The 14,695-nt window shown below is 43.1% G+C and overlaps 1 protein-coding gene across 1 annotated transcript in view; it reads right to left on the reverse strand.

Annotated features, from left to right (window-relative positions):
• Window positions 1–14,695, reverse strand: part of ALK (ALK receptor tyrosine kinase) — a 690,142-nt gene that overhangs the window by 170,135 nt on the left and 505,312 nt on the right. Inside the window, exon 5 of the mRNA XM_066266820.1 lies at window positions 8,366–8,493. Coding sequence (XP_066122917.1) covers window positions 8,366–8,493 — 128 coding nt within the window. The remainder of the gene's footprint in view (window positions 1–8,365; window positions 8,494–14,695) is intronic.

Here is a 14,695-nt window from a genome sequence, read left to right on the forward strand (position 1 = left end):
GATTGCAGTATAGCCGTGCTAGTTGAAATATCAAAATGGCCCTCCACTCCACAATCTTTTGGTAAAATCAAAGCTCTATTGAGTCTGTGGGTTTGCACATTCCCAGACACAACTACAAATCCTTGAGATACAAGTGTCCAAATGCGAAAATAACTGTTATCCTAACGCTCTGTTGGATCCTGGACCCACCCAATCTGCCCTCAGCCACATGCGTTTATCCAGTTCCTGTGTGGACGAGGCTTTGGAGGCAGCCTGACCTCAGACCCACGGGGCAGAGCACTGAGCAGAGTCGTCCATCCCTCCTCCCGGAGCATCCTTACACCTCACCAGGCCCCTGAGCTGAACACTTCAGTTAGTCCAGTGTTTCTCAGTGACTCGTATCAATTCTTTGTACCAGGGTCAATTAAGAGTTGCCAAGGCCACATGGTGTTCACCACCATGATACACTCTGATTTTGGGAGGGATGGAACTAACACTATCTGATTGCCCACTAGGCTGCAGGCACTGTGTCACACTGTAATATTTAAGCCTCACACGGACCCAGGGGAAGTACAGTTGTCTTCATTTCATACATGACTTATCTAGTACGGCAGGCTGCAATGGACACTTAGCACCCAAACAACTGAGTTAGCATTCAAATCCATGTCTGTTTTATCCAGACCCTGTTCTCTCTCCACTGTCCACGACACAGTGGCCTTTGCTTTCCTTTCTGCTGCATCCTTTTGCCTGTTTCACTCATTAAGGCCTCTGTCAAAGAATGAAAGAAGCGGACAGGAGGTGAGGTTGGGATGTATGAATTCTGCTGTCAGTTGTTTCAGGAAGACGGAGAGGGTGTGGGAGAGGTGGTGGATTGAAACCAATGTCTGAACTGACCTTTCTCTTATCATCTCTGGAATTAATTTATCCTGGCTCACCTTCTCCTCACAGCCACTGATCTCGAGGAATGGCTGGGGGGCTCAGAGGCCCAGTGGGGGGGGCACAGCTTCACCAAACCCTCCTTCATCACCAGGTCTGGTTAATGACGGGGTTTAATCCTCCACATTCAAAGAGACTCCCATTACTCAAAACAATAATTCTTTTAATTACCTAGGCAGAGTGTCGATTGCATATTGAATACTAAGAGTTACTTAAAACTAATAAATACTTCTGGAAATTCTTTGAACATTTAGTGAATTATGAGTTATGAAATATTTATAAGCAGTAACAACACCATTTAGCACCATTAATAAAATAAATACATTAGAGAATGAAATTCATTACTATTTTTACCACTAGACGTCGATGTCAACGACTGAATGCTGCTCCAAATTACTTGTAAAATAGACCAATTATTTTAGTGTGATTAATCTTTTCAATTATTTCTTTTATGTAGTTGTAATTTGAAAGTAATTTTCTTCTGGGAGTACAATGACCTCAGCACACTAGATCCTTATTTCTTATTTATTTATACTTAAGAACCTTTGTGTCTGCCACCATTTCCAGGTGATTTCCAATGGTCGAGTATTTAAAATAGTCACCCCTGTGATCATTATTGTTCCTAAGCACTTTGTGGGGCATTTTTGATTGGCTTTATTAGTGAATATGAATAAGCCATTCCAAAGTTAGACCATCTTGCCAGCAGCAGTCACACGCTGCAGGGGAAGGGAGACTGGCAAAACCCTTCCTTTGTTCTTTAAAAATAATTTTTTTTTATTGATTTCAGTGAGAGAGGGAGAGAGAGAGGGAGACAGGAACATCAAACTGTTCCTGTATGTATCCTCTTGGGGATTGAACCGGCAACCTCTGCTCCTCAGGACAATACTCTAACCAACTGAGCTATCCGGCCAGGCCCCTCCCCTTGTTCTACCAGCTCAGGGCCCGGCTGCATTAGACCCTGTGCTCAGTCTGCCTAGGAAGGCTGCGTGATAAAGAGGTCGAAGGAGCACTAGGCTCTCCCCTGGCTTCCAACCATCCCCACAGGATTCAACAGTCCCACTTCTCTTCGTGGTACAATGAATTCTGTGCACCCTGTCACCCAGGAAAAAAAATGACTTTATTAGAGATATAAGCATAGACTGTAGGGAGTTGGGAAGAGAAGCAGCTGCCTTCAAAATCAGAGTGTAGAACGTGGGTGTGAACCTGCAAGCACATCCTCGGTGGTTGTGCAAAATTATGCGGCTCGGGCTCAGTCAGGGGACACAGGACAGAGAGGATGATGGTATTTACTGTGCCAAGCACTGTGTTGGGGGTTCTGGATACAATATCAGTTTTAAATTTCCAACAAACCTGTAATTACATATTATTAACCTCATCTACTGATGGGAAAAATCAAGACTTTAAAAAATTCTATTAAGCTCAAAAGGTTGTAAGTCAGGGGTAGTCAACCTTTTTATACTTACCGCCCACTTTTGTATCTCTGTTAGTAGCAAAATTTTCTAACCGCCCACTGGTTCCACAGTAATGGTGATTTATAAAGTAGGGAAGTAACTTTACTTTATAAAATTTATAAAGCAGAGTTACAGCAAGTTAAAGCATATAATAATAATTACTTACCAAGTACTTTATGTCGGATTTTCGCTAAGTTTGGCAGAATAAATCTTTATAAAACAACTTTTTAGTTAAATCTATCTTTTTATTTATACTTTGGTTGCTCCGCTACTGCCCACCATGAAGGCTAGAGCACCCCCTAGTGGGCGGTAGGGACCAGGTTGACCACCACTGTTGTAAGTGATCAAGCTGGAATTGGACATTCATTCTACCTCACTCCAAACCTGTAATCTCTCTCTTACACTGTAACAAGAATACCTGTATTCAGTGCTTACCATGAGACAGGCGCTGTGAGTTTATAACCATTTGAATACAGAGATTAAGAAAGAAGATGCAGTCTTTGATTCTAGGACTTAGCATCCATTGAGTGGGATGCAAATAACTCTGGAAAGAAGTAAACTGTTCTAAAATAGAAATGTAGGGAAATAGTTCTGAGCTGAGAGTGCTTGGAGAAGACAGTATTTGCGCTGAAATACGGAAGCTGTGCAGGAATGACGGGCGGAATGAAAGGCAGGGGGTGAGAGCACTCTCCGTGGGCCGTAGCTAGAACTGAGGCTGGAGGTGGGCAGGTGTCTGGGCACTGTGAGTAGGTCTCAGTGGCTACTGATGAAACCATCAGTTTAATGCTTATCTTCTAAACAGTAAAGTCCACAGATAAACATGGGCAGGAAGTATTAGCAGAGTGAGTGAAGAAGGAAGTGTTTTGAAACAAGGTTCACCCCCACCTAGAGGACACATGAGAACTAAAAGAGGGTCAAGGATGTGGCCACGATTTCTTCGTGGCTTTCACTTCCGAGCCGGAGAGCCCACCGCGGCAGAGCTGATTCAGTCCCTTGAAGTGACCAATCCAGGTACAGCCACCTCGGTGCCAGTCTCAGGCTGGCAATGTTCTGGCTCTCATCACCCCTTTGGCATTAACATCACAAAGCTTTGCAGGAGGAATCAGAAGAGCCTAATTACTTTTGTGAATAGTATTTTCTCCACGAGAAACTGAGCAGCATGGTGGGGAGCAGCTGTGCTTTTTAAGGCTCCAGGCCAGGTGTGGCCCAGAGAGGCCAGGTAGCCCAGGGCATAATCTACAGTGCACCTCCAGAGCCATCTTCTCATTGACCCTCATGATTGAGGTCAGTTTTGGGGAACCACTGACATACTGTTATTCCTATTTTAAATTAAAGGACTATGAGTTTGCCATTCTGGGGGAGGCCTTTAATATTCCTTTGATCTGAAGAATTGGCTAGTCTATGGCAAATAAGAGGTGGAAAGGAGACTTACATCCTGACTGTTAGTTTGTGGCTCACTCTGTGGTCTTTTTGAAAAGGTACAAAGACACTAGTTGGGAGAAGGAATCTCTACCACTGGAGCAACTATTCAATATCTCAAGGGAAAACTAACTGTAAGCCAGGGATGGCCTTTGGGGAGAAATTTCTGTGCAGAGTAGAATGGAGATCTTAAAGCTATAACAACACACTTAAAGCAACACGTTTCTATTATTGTCCATATGCATTCAGCTTGGTATTTTCTCAGTAAATGTCTATTTAATGAATGAATGAATGCATGGATGGGTGGGTGGACGGATGGATGAGCCTGCTACATATAGATTTTTCTGCTGGCAGCCCCAAGACAGGGTACCATAGTAAGAGACTTTTACAAGTACGGATGGAGGATTCTGCTGGTGCCTTGCCGTAGGAACAGAAAATGCTCACCTTGGACCAGGCTGCCAGGAGCCTCTGAAGTTATCCTTGACTTTGCCCAGCTGGATTCTGGAGCCTGCTCTAGATGCTACTTGGTTCCACATGGCTGGCCAAAGGTTAGAATCTGTTTGTTCAGCTTCATTCATTTCCTCTTGTCTCTTCTTGGCCTAAGGCAGATATCCTCCACTGTCTATCATTGTCTATGGTGGAGCAGGCGAGAGAGGGGACAAGACTGGGAAGTGCTACAAATTTTTACTGGAAACATTCATATTAGCTCCATACCTAGCATTTCAAAGCCAGGACCCACTGGGACAAGAACCTGCCTTGAAAAAAATGGCCTGTATTCAAAGTATAATAGCCCTGAGCTTAGTCTAGATCATTTAAAGGAGGAATGGTTAATATAACTATTTTTGGCTTTCATATTTTATGTAAGTCCAGAATTATAAGTTCAAAAAGCTGGAGTTAATAGGAGGGTTGAAAACCAAACTGTCCGGGGGTTGTCAAACTGTACTTCATAAAACGCCGTGTGTGTAAGCGATGTCAAGGGCCGTGGAATAAGTGGATTCGAAGCTCCCTGCTCTCACCTCCCCTAGGGCAGCTCTGCTCCTGTAATTTTATATAATGGACTTCTATATAAGACTTTAGATTAAGGGTTCAGGCTCTAAAAATATTTGAAGACCATAAATCTAATTCACATGCTCTCATTTTAGGCCCAGAGAGGTTAAGAGATCTGTGAATCTCTAACTCTTTTGAGACGTGTTTTAAGGTGTTCATGGAGGTGAGACTGTATTTCATACCTTGGATTCCTCCTCTTTCCTAAGCTAGAAAAGTTAGTGCAATAACCCTTTATAGATAATGTGAGGATTATGACAGCCTCCCTGCTGAATACGTAGCATTACTGTAAAGCTCATATGAGATAACTCACATGTCTTTGCCTTTGTACATTGTAAGTACTCTGTTGATGTTAGCTTTTGTTGCTTATTAACTGAATGCCTATTAACTGTTATACACTGTGACAGGTGTCAGGATTCAGAGAGGAAAGAGGCGTGTCCTCTGCTTTGATGATACCCACAGATAGTCTCCTACGCAGGGAGAACTGTTTCTGCATCACCTGTAAGGGCTTCTGTGGATTAACTAAAGTTGTCCGTTTCTTCATGTGAGCCAAGGGAGAGCTGTAGAGTTAGTTCCACGATGTGTTTCCCTCTATGCTCTGTCTGTGCTCATACGAGGAGACCAAGTTACTGTCAGAAAATAGACCAGATATCTTGTAGACCTCTCTACAATCCTCATTAGCATTTCACCGGCCCTGTTCACCCTTCTCAGAGATACGTCTCGCCTCCTCTTCATGACTTAACCAAAGTTAGAAAACATAGACATTTGCCTACATCAAATAGGCCTTGAGTGTGTCTCCAAAATAACTCCTTCTTTTAAGTATAATTTTAGGATGCTTCTTATGTCTTTTTTTTTTTTTTCTACACTAACTGATGTGCACCTGGATTTTTTTCTGTCATGGGAGGAAGAGTTAGAAATACTCAGGAAACACTGGGATCACTTGGTGCTTTTCTGCTCTCTGCCTTACACATCCACATTGACCCCTCCCTCCACAGCCCTGGTGGCCACAAGAGTTCACACCAGAGAAGCAGCGCAGAGAACATCTGCTTCCCCATGAACCCCGCTGTTCTTAGACCTAGGACCTCTGAAGGAAGGTAGCTAGACCATTGGAATCTTCCCAGGTCTCCTGGGAAATCCACCTACCCTGGAGAATCAGAGGCACCCTTCTTTTCTCCCTCCACTAAGAGTCCAGGCAGAAAAAACACTCTCTGGACCATTAGAGAAAATTAGTAGAGAAGTCAACTTTCTTGATTTCATAGGAGTAGAGAGGCAGACAGGAAACTGGCCTTTTAAACTCTACAACAGACTCACTGAAATTGCAACATAAGCTACAGAAGAAGGATTTTGTAGAAAAGAGGGAGGGGCAAGAAAGAAAAATACTTGCACAACTGGTTGAGATCCTTAATCAAAAGTACAAATAATTTTTGCAGGAGTAATTGTGCTAAACCTGATATTTGGAGATTGGCAGGCTCATCAGAAGGGATTCTGATTTTGTTCAAATGAGGTTAGAGCAATCCTGGAACTGATACCTTCTCCTTGTCACATTCCTGTTAACCGGTTCCATTTCAACACATGGCCTCTTTGGACGGTACACAGGCGCTCGACATCTGCGAGGATGGATGGCGTCCAGAGGCGCTCACAAATCCCCCAGTTCATGAGTGCGGAAACATTTGTACAAGCTCCTGGCTTACTCCCAAACCACATGTTTCTTGTACATTGCCTCATATCACAGGTTAACTACCTTTTCAACTTGAACTGAAGTTCAATCGATCACATTATGGTGATTTTTCTTTCCCCACACATAAATCAGTTTTGATTAAAGAAAATAAAAAACACACACACTTTGTACAAGTTCTTGCAAAACAAGCAATGAATGAAGAAACACAGCAGCCTAAGGAGCTGGGTGGCCAGAGCCGCTCCCTACCTGAGGGAGTCTCTCATATACAAGCTGCAAGAGCACAAGGTTTAAACCCGGGCCTCTACATACAACAGATGGCTGTGTGTCATGGGCCTTCATGGCTGGTGATGAGAAGTTAAATTGAGAATTTAGCTCTGCGAGTGCCACAGTTTCCTTCCTGTCCACACTTCATTCGTGAGCCTCTCACACCACAGATTCCCTGGCCAGGGTGAGGACCTGCTCCCCAGTGAACCTCTGGGCAGAGCAAGCACAGCCGGAAGAATGGCAGTAAAGAAATCAACTTCTTCCTGAAGAGCCTCCTAAATGTGTCTCCTGCACCCTTTGGGAAACAATACAGGGTATTTACAATCATAAGCCTTCTGAAGGCTCACGGGAAGATCAGCCTCATATGTCTACTGATGATCCATTTCGTCTTGCTTACTAATCAGAATTGAGGCAATATGTAATAAAAAGATACATTAAAAATATGATCTTGGAAACAAGAACAGAAGGTCAAAAATTCTGAAGAGGGAGGGGGAAATACACTTATCAAAAAACTACACATATATAATTACTGTGATTCAGTTTGGAGTTCCCTGGCAACAAAGGCCCAAAGAAAAAGAAACAATAAACTATGCTTCAGGAGAGAGATGCCGTCTCGAAATAAATTCACAATCCGAGACTTACGCAAAAGGAATTTGATGACACAGTGGCTCTAATGGTTTTTACTAAATAAGTGAAAAATTTGACATATAACCATTTCCTGTGGTGTCCCTTAATAATAGCTTAAAATAAATCATTAAAAATCCTTAGTTGTAAATTTTGCCTTGGAAAAAAACAAAGTATAATAATCGTTATCAAGTTGGTGCGTGGGAAGGAGTGGGTAGAGATATGGGTGATACAAACATGGGAGAATGTGGACAATTACTGAAACTGAGTTGAGGGTATATGAGAATTATTTGCATCACTCTATTTATTTGTATACATTTTAAATTTCCCACAATAAAAAAATTACAAAAACAAGTAATTCATTCAGCAGCCAGAGAATTTGAGATAATACGTTATCTAATAAAGACTATATTCTATGGCAGGGGTTGGGAAACTTTTTGGCTGAGAGAGCCATGAACGTCACATATTTTAAAATGTAATTCCATGAGAGCCATACAACGACCCGTGTACATTACGCATTATCCAATAAAAATTTGGTATTGTCCCGGAGGACAGCTGTGATTGGCTCCAGCCACCCGCAACCATGAACATGAGCGGTAGGAAATGAATGGATTGTAATACATGAGAATGTTTTATATTTTTAACATTATTTTTTTTGTTAAAGATTTGTCTGCGAGCCAGATGCAGCCATCAAAAGAGCCACATCTGGCTCACGAGCCATAGTTCCTCACCTCTGTTCTGTGGGATGAAGTTTTAAGTTAAGGAGTACAGTACAATGTCATACTCAATCTTGGAGAACTGACCCTCTGGGCTATGAAGCACTTGATGATATGCAGAACAAGCCTGTAAGCACTGTTGACTTTTCTATATAGGGATGCATGTTCCCAGCTAATCATCATGGCGGCAGGTTACTGACACACTTAAGACAATAAGCTATCAAGGAGCAAAAGAAAAAGCCAGACTAAGATACCTTCGCTGCAGTTCTTCAGGGCAAAGAAGTCCACTGCAGACAAACTTCGGTTTCCACTTGAGATGTATTCCAGGGCCACTCGGAAGGGGTTCTCTGGGCGCCCAATTCTGCCCTGCAGCACTGTCCAGCTGGTGGCATCGAGAAGCAGAGGGAGAAAGCATAGAAAGACAGTGATGAGAAGCAGGCTTCACCTGCAGAGAGCGCCTGCTCCTGCAGTGACTTCAGGGCCCACGTTCTTCAAGGGCACCTACCTGCCAGCAAGAGGTGGAACCCTAAATGACTCGGAGCAGATAGGCCCTGAGACCAGCACACAAGCATTAGTTTCCTCTGGCCAGCTAACTCAGAGACCCAATTTTCAAAGCCATTGTGGCCACTGGTGGGTTCTTTCTTTCTTTCTTTCTTTCTTTCTTTCTTTCTTTCTTTCTTTCTTTCTTTCTTTCTTTCTTTCTTTCTTTCTTTTTTTGTCATATTCTCTTTAGGTCATTACCAACCTATGGACTATTTCAGTAGCCAGACTTACAGGAAAAGAATATATGTACTTGAGAAAACCTGGCAGCAGAGTGAAGGAACAGTCTTTCAAAACATTTATCTGACTATTCACAATTGCTCTGGAAAGAATGCTTGGTTTTCAGAATTTTATCTGATCCCAAAGTCTTGGAATCCTCAGATCTGCTATACAGTTACTTAAGCTTGCAAGGGCTCCTTATAGACTGCAGGTAAATTAAAGTGCACTGAAGCATGTATCTTGGGGTGAAAGGTACCCGAGATTGACGTGGACTCTGCAAAAGGCACAAACAGGAAAAGACACAAGCAGGTCAGACGGTGAGCTTTGCATCCATCTATAACCAAGGACACTGACACCACAGGATAACAGAGAGTGAACTAAATGAACACTTTTGCACCCCACTCAGACTATTAACCTCTCGGAATAGCCTCCTGTCACTGATTGGAACATCAAATTTGCTTTCCAACATTGATTCAGGTTTTAAAATAAATATATAGTTATTTTGACAATTTTGTGTAGAGAATGGAAACTATATGGACTATTTCCTATTTTCTTTCCTTTTAAAGAAAAAGAATTTTATTGAGATGTACTTGACGTACAACTGATTGCATGTACTAAAAGTGCTCAATTTGATGACGCAAAGCGTACAAATGGATCAGTTTTGATATACGTATGCAGTGGTCCTACCTTATCCACGGTTTTGCTTTCTGTAGTTTGTTACCCATATTAAGTGGAAAATTCTAGAAATAAACAATGTATAAGTTCTAAACTGTGCATTGATCTAAGTAGCTTGATGAAATCCCACACTGTCCTCTGTCCGCCCAGGGTGTGAGTCATCCCTTTGAGAAGCCTGTGCCCCCTGCGTGACTGCCTTCCAGTTAGTCCCTTGGCAGCCGTCTAGGTTATTAGAGCAGCTGTCATGGTATCATAGTGCTTGTGTTCCACTAATTTTTATTTTATTTAATAATTGCCCAAAGCCATTCACAAGACTTGTATCACAGTATATTGTTATAACTATTGTATGTTATTAAAGTAGTTAATCTGTTATTGTGCCTAGATTATAAATTAAACTTTATCATAGGTATGTATGTATAGAAAAAACATACAGCCCTGGCTGGTTGGCTCATTGGTAGTGTGGAAGTCCCAGGTTTGATTCCCAGCCAAGGCACACATCTGCTTCTCCACCCTTCTGCCTTTTCTTTCTCTCTCTCTCTCTCTTCCCCTCCCACAGTCAAGGCTCCATTTGAGCAAAGTTGGCCGATGCGCTGAGGATGGCCTCATGGCCTCTACCTCAGGTGCTCTAATGGCTCAGATTGCAGTGGAGCAATGCCCCAGATGGGTCGAGTACCGCCCCCTGGTGGGTATGCCGGTGGATCCCAGTCAGCGCATGAGGGAGTCTATCTGCCTCCTTCTCCTCCCCCCGCTTCTCACTTTGAAAACATACAAAAAACCCCCCCCCCATATATGAGGTACTATCTACAATTTCAGACATTCACTTGGAACACACCCCTTGCAGATAACGGGCATGACTGTCCACACACAGACTCGTCAATGTTTCATATTGTCTTACCTCTAGGGTGGGCTCAGGTCTGGCAATGCAAGTGTGAAGAATTTAAGGAAAGATTAGGTTTCTTTTTTTTTTTATTTATTTAAAGAACTAAAGAATCCTCCCCAGAAGTAAAAAGGAATATTTATTATAAAAAAATGGTGATAGTCCAATAATTCAGAAAAGTTGATAAGGAAAAGTAGAAGTCACCTAGAAGTTCATTACTCAGAGATACCACTGTCAACATCTCTGTGAGCAGCCTTTCAGCCCTAGTTGTATGCAGATGAGACTTATACTACATATGCTCTCTCTGACTATACTTTCCTACTCAATGGCGCGTCTCGTCATGTTTTATTGTTATGAGACAATAGAGACTACAGGATCAGTTCAATGATTGCATTTTTAATGATTTGTGCATTGCTCCTGATTTTCCCTCTTTATGGTCATGCTGAAGCTAACCCTGTATACTTTTGTAGATACTACCTTTGGACAAATTCTTGCAACCTGAGTCAAAGTGCACGTACATTTAAAACTCTGAGTCATGTTGCCAACCCTCCAACAGTGAATCTGAAGGCCCATTTCTCCATTTACTTGCAACCCTGAAATCCATTAAGCCTTTCTGCCTTCGCTAACTTTCGGTGATAAAGGCACCTGAGACAATCAATGGTCTGTCAGTGGGCATTCCTGGACAGCAGTTTCAAGTCCCTGGTCCCTGCGCTGGTGCTGGGCTGCCCTGGGAGTCTGCCGAGTGAAGAGGGTAGTTCCGTTCCCTGGCTATCCTCCTCTGTAGTTAATTCAGACCACCGGAGCCCCATCCGCAGCCATTTAATAAAAGTGTATTAAGTTTCCCCACAATGGATGCTGTGGAAGAGATTATTGCTATTGTAAAGTTTGTTCTCTGTTACTGTACCCAGCAGGTTTTCTATCCAAAATAAAACCAGGGAAATTGAATAAGGACAAGGAGGCCTTCTGGTTTAAATGTGGGGTTGTCAAAGAAAGAGATATTTGAAAAGAAAATGTAAACAAGCGGTTCTTATGGAAAAAACAAACAAACAAAGACATTAGAATTTTCCTTGTTCTTCTAAAAAATAAAGGACCCTATTTTTGAGGAAAGATGATGGTGAAAGGCATGACTGACTATTCATATTCTGCCAAAATCTTAGCTCTCTGCTCTGAGGAATGATGGATTTTAACTCCAGGTACACAGTGGCCCTTGACAATGATTTCCATTTCTGTATTGGCCCTAGCCCTCTAGATAAATGTGTCAAGAGTTTTAGAAACAGTTTCTGAGTTACTGATGCAATAACTTTTGTCTGAAATTCTCTGGCCTCCCATAGTTTACTGCTGCAACTTTAATAACTTTCAGAGCAGTTGCCAAATATGTATTTTATAACCAGGGAAGTTGGGACCAGAAAAGGGCAAGCTTATACCTAGGGTCAGATTTGCTTAAGAGACAGCCAAAACCCCCATGAAAAACAAACCCAAGTTCTCTCTTCTGTTCGCCTCCATTTTCTTTACTTACATCCCGGCGGTCATGGAAGTTGCTCACTAGGGTTTTGTTTTCCTCTCTAGCTGGCTGACTGTACCAATGCTCGAAAAGGGGAAGGTTGTGCTCTGACCTAGAGTCTCCTAGAAACCAGCGTGTGGCCACATCCATGTGCTTGGGACTTGAGAACTTCTTAGCAATGACACTTCACTCAATCACTCTGACAGTGTGGGCTTCCCTCTGGACTCTGGGAAGATGGAAACTGTATGGATGGACAGCCTGTAGCCATCCATTACCTTCCAGTGTCTCCCTGAAGCCTTCCACTTCCAGCTCCGTTCTGTCCCTCAGTTGTCTGATGACTTGGAACAAGGCACTTGAAATGCCTGGCATTCGGGGTTTTCTGACCAATTGTATTAGTAGTCAGAAAAGTTTTTTCAATTTTGTGTGTATCTGCTGAGGGGAAAACTGGCCCCGCTTTTTTTTTTTTTTTTTTTTTTTTTTTTTTTTTTTTTTTTTTGTATTTTTCTGAAGCTGGAAACGGGGAGGCAGTCAGACAGACTCCTGCATGTGCCTGACCGGGGATCCACCTGGCACGCCCACCAGGGGGCGATGTTCTGCCCCTCTGGGGCATTGCTCTATTGCATCCAGAGCCAGTCTAGCGCCTGAGGCAGAGGCCACAGAGCCATCCCCAGCGCGCCTGGGCCATCTTTGCTCTAATGTGAGCCTTGGCTGCAGGAAGGGAAGAGAGAGACAGAGAGGAAGGAGAGGGGGAGGGGTAGAGAAGCAGATGGGTGCTTCTCCTGTGTGCCCTGGCCGGGAATCGAACCTGGGACTTCTGCACGCCAGGCCGACGCTCTACCACTGAGCCAACTGGCCAGGGCTGGCCCCGCATTTTTGCTGAGTGGTTTCAAACATAATGAATAAATGAAAGCCACCAATAAAAGCAAGAGAGTTGGTTTGTGAATGTCAAGGTCCATTCCATTTCTGACCCAGAGGCCAGAAGTAGTATGCCAAGGGCCCTTGATTGGGAGTGAGGCACAGACTTCGTCCTGGGTGTGCATGGGTTAGATCATGGCCCTGCCCCTCCTGGGATTTAGTGTCTTCATTGGCAAAATGTGGGCATTGAATTTAAAGTTCTCCAAGGTCCCTTGCTGATCTGATGCCTATAACTTCTCTTACAGATTTAAGGAGTCCTAGTGACAAAATACTTTATGAAATCCTGAAAGCTGCAATGGACAAATAATATTCCACAGAAGGTGAAAGAAGAGTTATTAGTTAAAAAAAAATCACAGATTTATTTCTGCAAAGAGATGCACTCCCAGCCCCTCAGAGAAATGGAGAGACTGCCTAAGGCCACCCATTTGGTTACCCGCAGAACTCAGATTTAAATCAAGTATATTATTGCTCCCAGACTGCCAGAATGAGGGATAATGCAAACTATGGACCAGTCTAAGCACCAGGTTGCTTTTCATATCACTGGAATCACAGAGATAGCAAAGGAGAGGTCTACCTAGCATTGCTAGAGGGCTCACCAGGCTGGGGTTTGAGGATAGGTAGGTCAGCCAGACAGGAAAACAGAGTATCAGAAAACGCATACACAGAACAAAACATCAGAAGCAGCTCAGACCTGGAAACAAAAAGCACCTTTAAGGCTCCCGCCGCCAGCACTGGGTTAGTCTCTGAACACAAAGGAAATTGTCTGGCAGGCAGATGTGAGGCAAGCTACCGATGAGACAGAGGGGCTGGCAGTCGTCTTGGGAAGACAAAGGCACCAAGTTATTTCAAGCCCATAATGAAATGAGCACTTCTGACAGCATGTGAGGGCCATAGACAACAGGTGACAAGATAGAGAGGAAGGTGTATTATTTTGTGGCTGTTTGATATTCCAGTAGGCATACTGTTAATGTAGGGCTAGCCCACAAAAGTGAGCCTCACACCCTTCATGCTCTTCAATGAACGCCTCACCGAGATGGTTTTAGCTGTTATAACGCCACGAGGCTGAGGTTCAGTGCTCAGCTTCATTATTTACTAGCTAAGTGACCTTAGGCAAATGATTTAACTTCTCTGATCCTCAGTTTCGTTATTTTTCAGGTAGAAGTCCTAAGACCTAGCTTGCTGTATTGTGAGGATTTATGAGAAGGATGTATGCAGAGGAACATCTTCATTGGGGCTCAATAAGCAGGAGCTATTCTTACAGAAGACCACAACTATTTTCATGAAATGGCATGGGGTCCATGAACGACCGCATCTCCACTCACTTAAGAGATTCACGGGGGAAAGGAGTGTGAGTAAAATGAAGTGAGAGAGGCATTTGTAATTTATGAACAGCAGCCAACCTATTTGTTTAATCCAAAGATATTCTTAAAGAATCTTCATAGGTTAAGCACAACCCCAAGAAACTGTGTTGAAATACCCTGACAATGAAACGTATTGGGATTGGACTGGAATCGCAGGTCAGTCTTCTGCCAGATCCTCAAAGCACCCACGTTGCTTATAGCAAAGTCCTCGTGTGCCTCTGCGTCTTCCCGTAGCAGGTGGGAAGATGCTTCCTGCCTAGATCTCAGTTACATCCTGGTGAATTCCAATTTCGGATTTGATTGGTGTATTCTTACTTAATACTAGAAAAGTGTTAAGTGCTCTGAGGATCCTACAGGGTTATGACTTAGCTTTGCATTCCAGGGGCTTACAGACTAGTGAGAAAGAGTAAAAGTATTTACCAAATGTATAGTGAATGGCAGTACAGAAGAGCTATGTAAGTTCCTTAAATACTATATACTAGAGGGCAAAATAGTG

This window comes from Saccopteryx bilineata, chromosome 3 (genome assembly GCF_036850765.1).
Source record: "Saccopteryx bilineata isolate mSacBil1 chromosome 3, mSacBil1_pri_phased_curated, whole genome shotgun sequence".
Lineage (NCBI taxonomy): Eukaryota > Metazoa > Chordata > Mammalia > Chiroptera > Emballonuridae > Saccopteryx > Saccopteryx bilineata.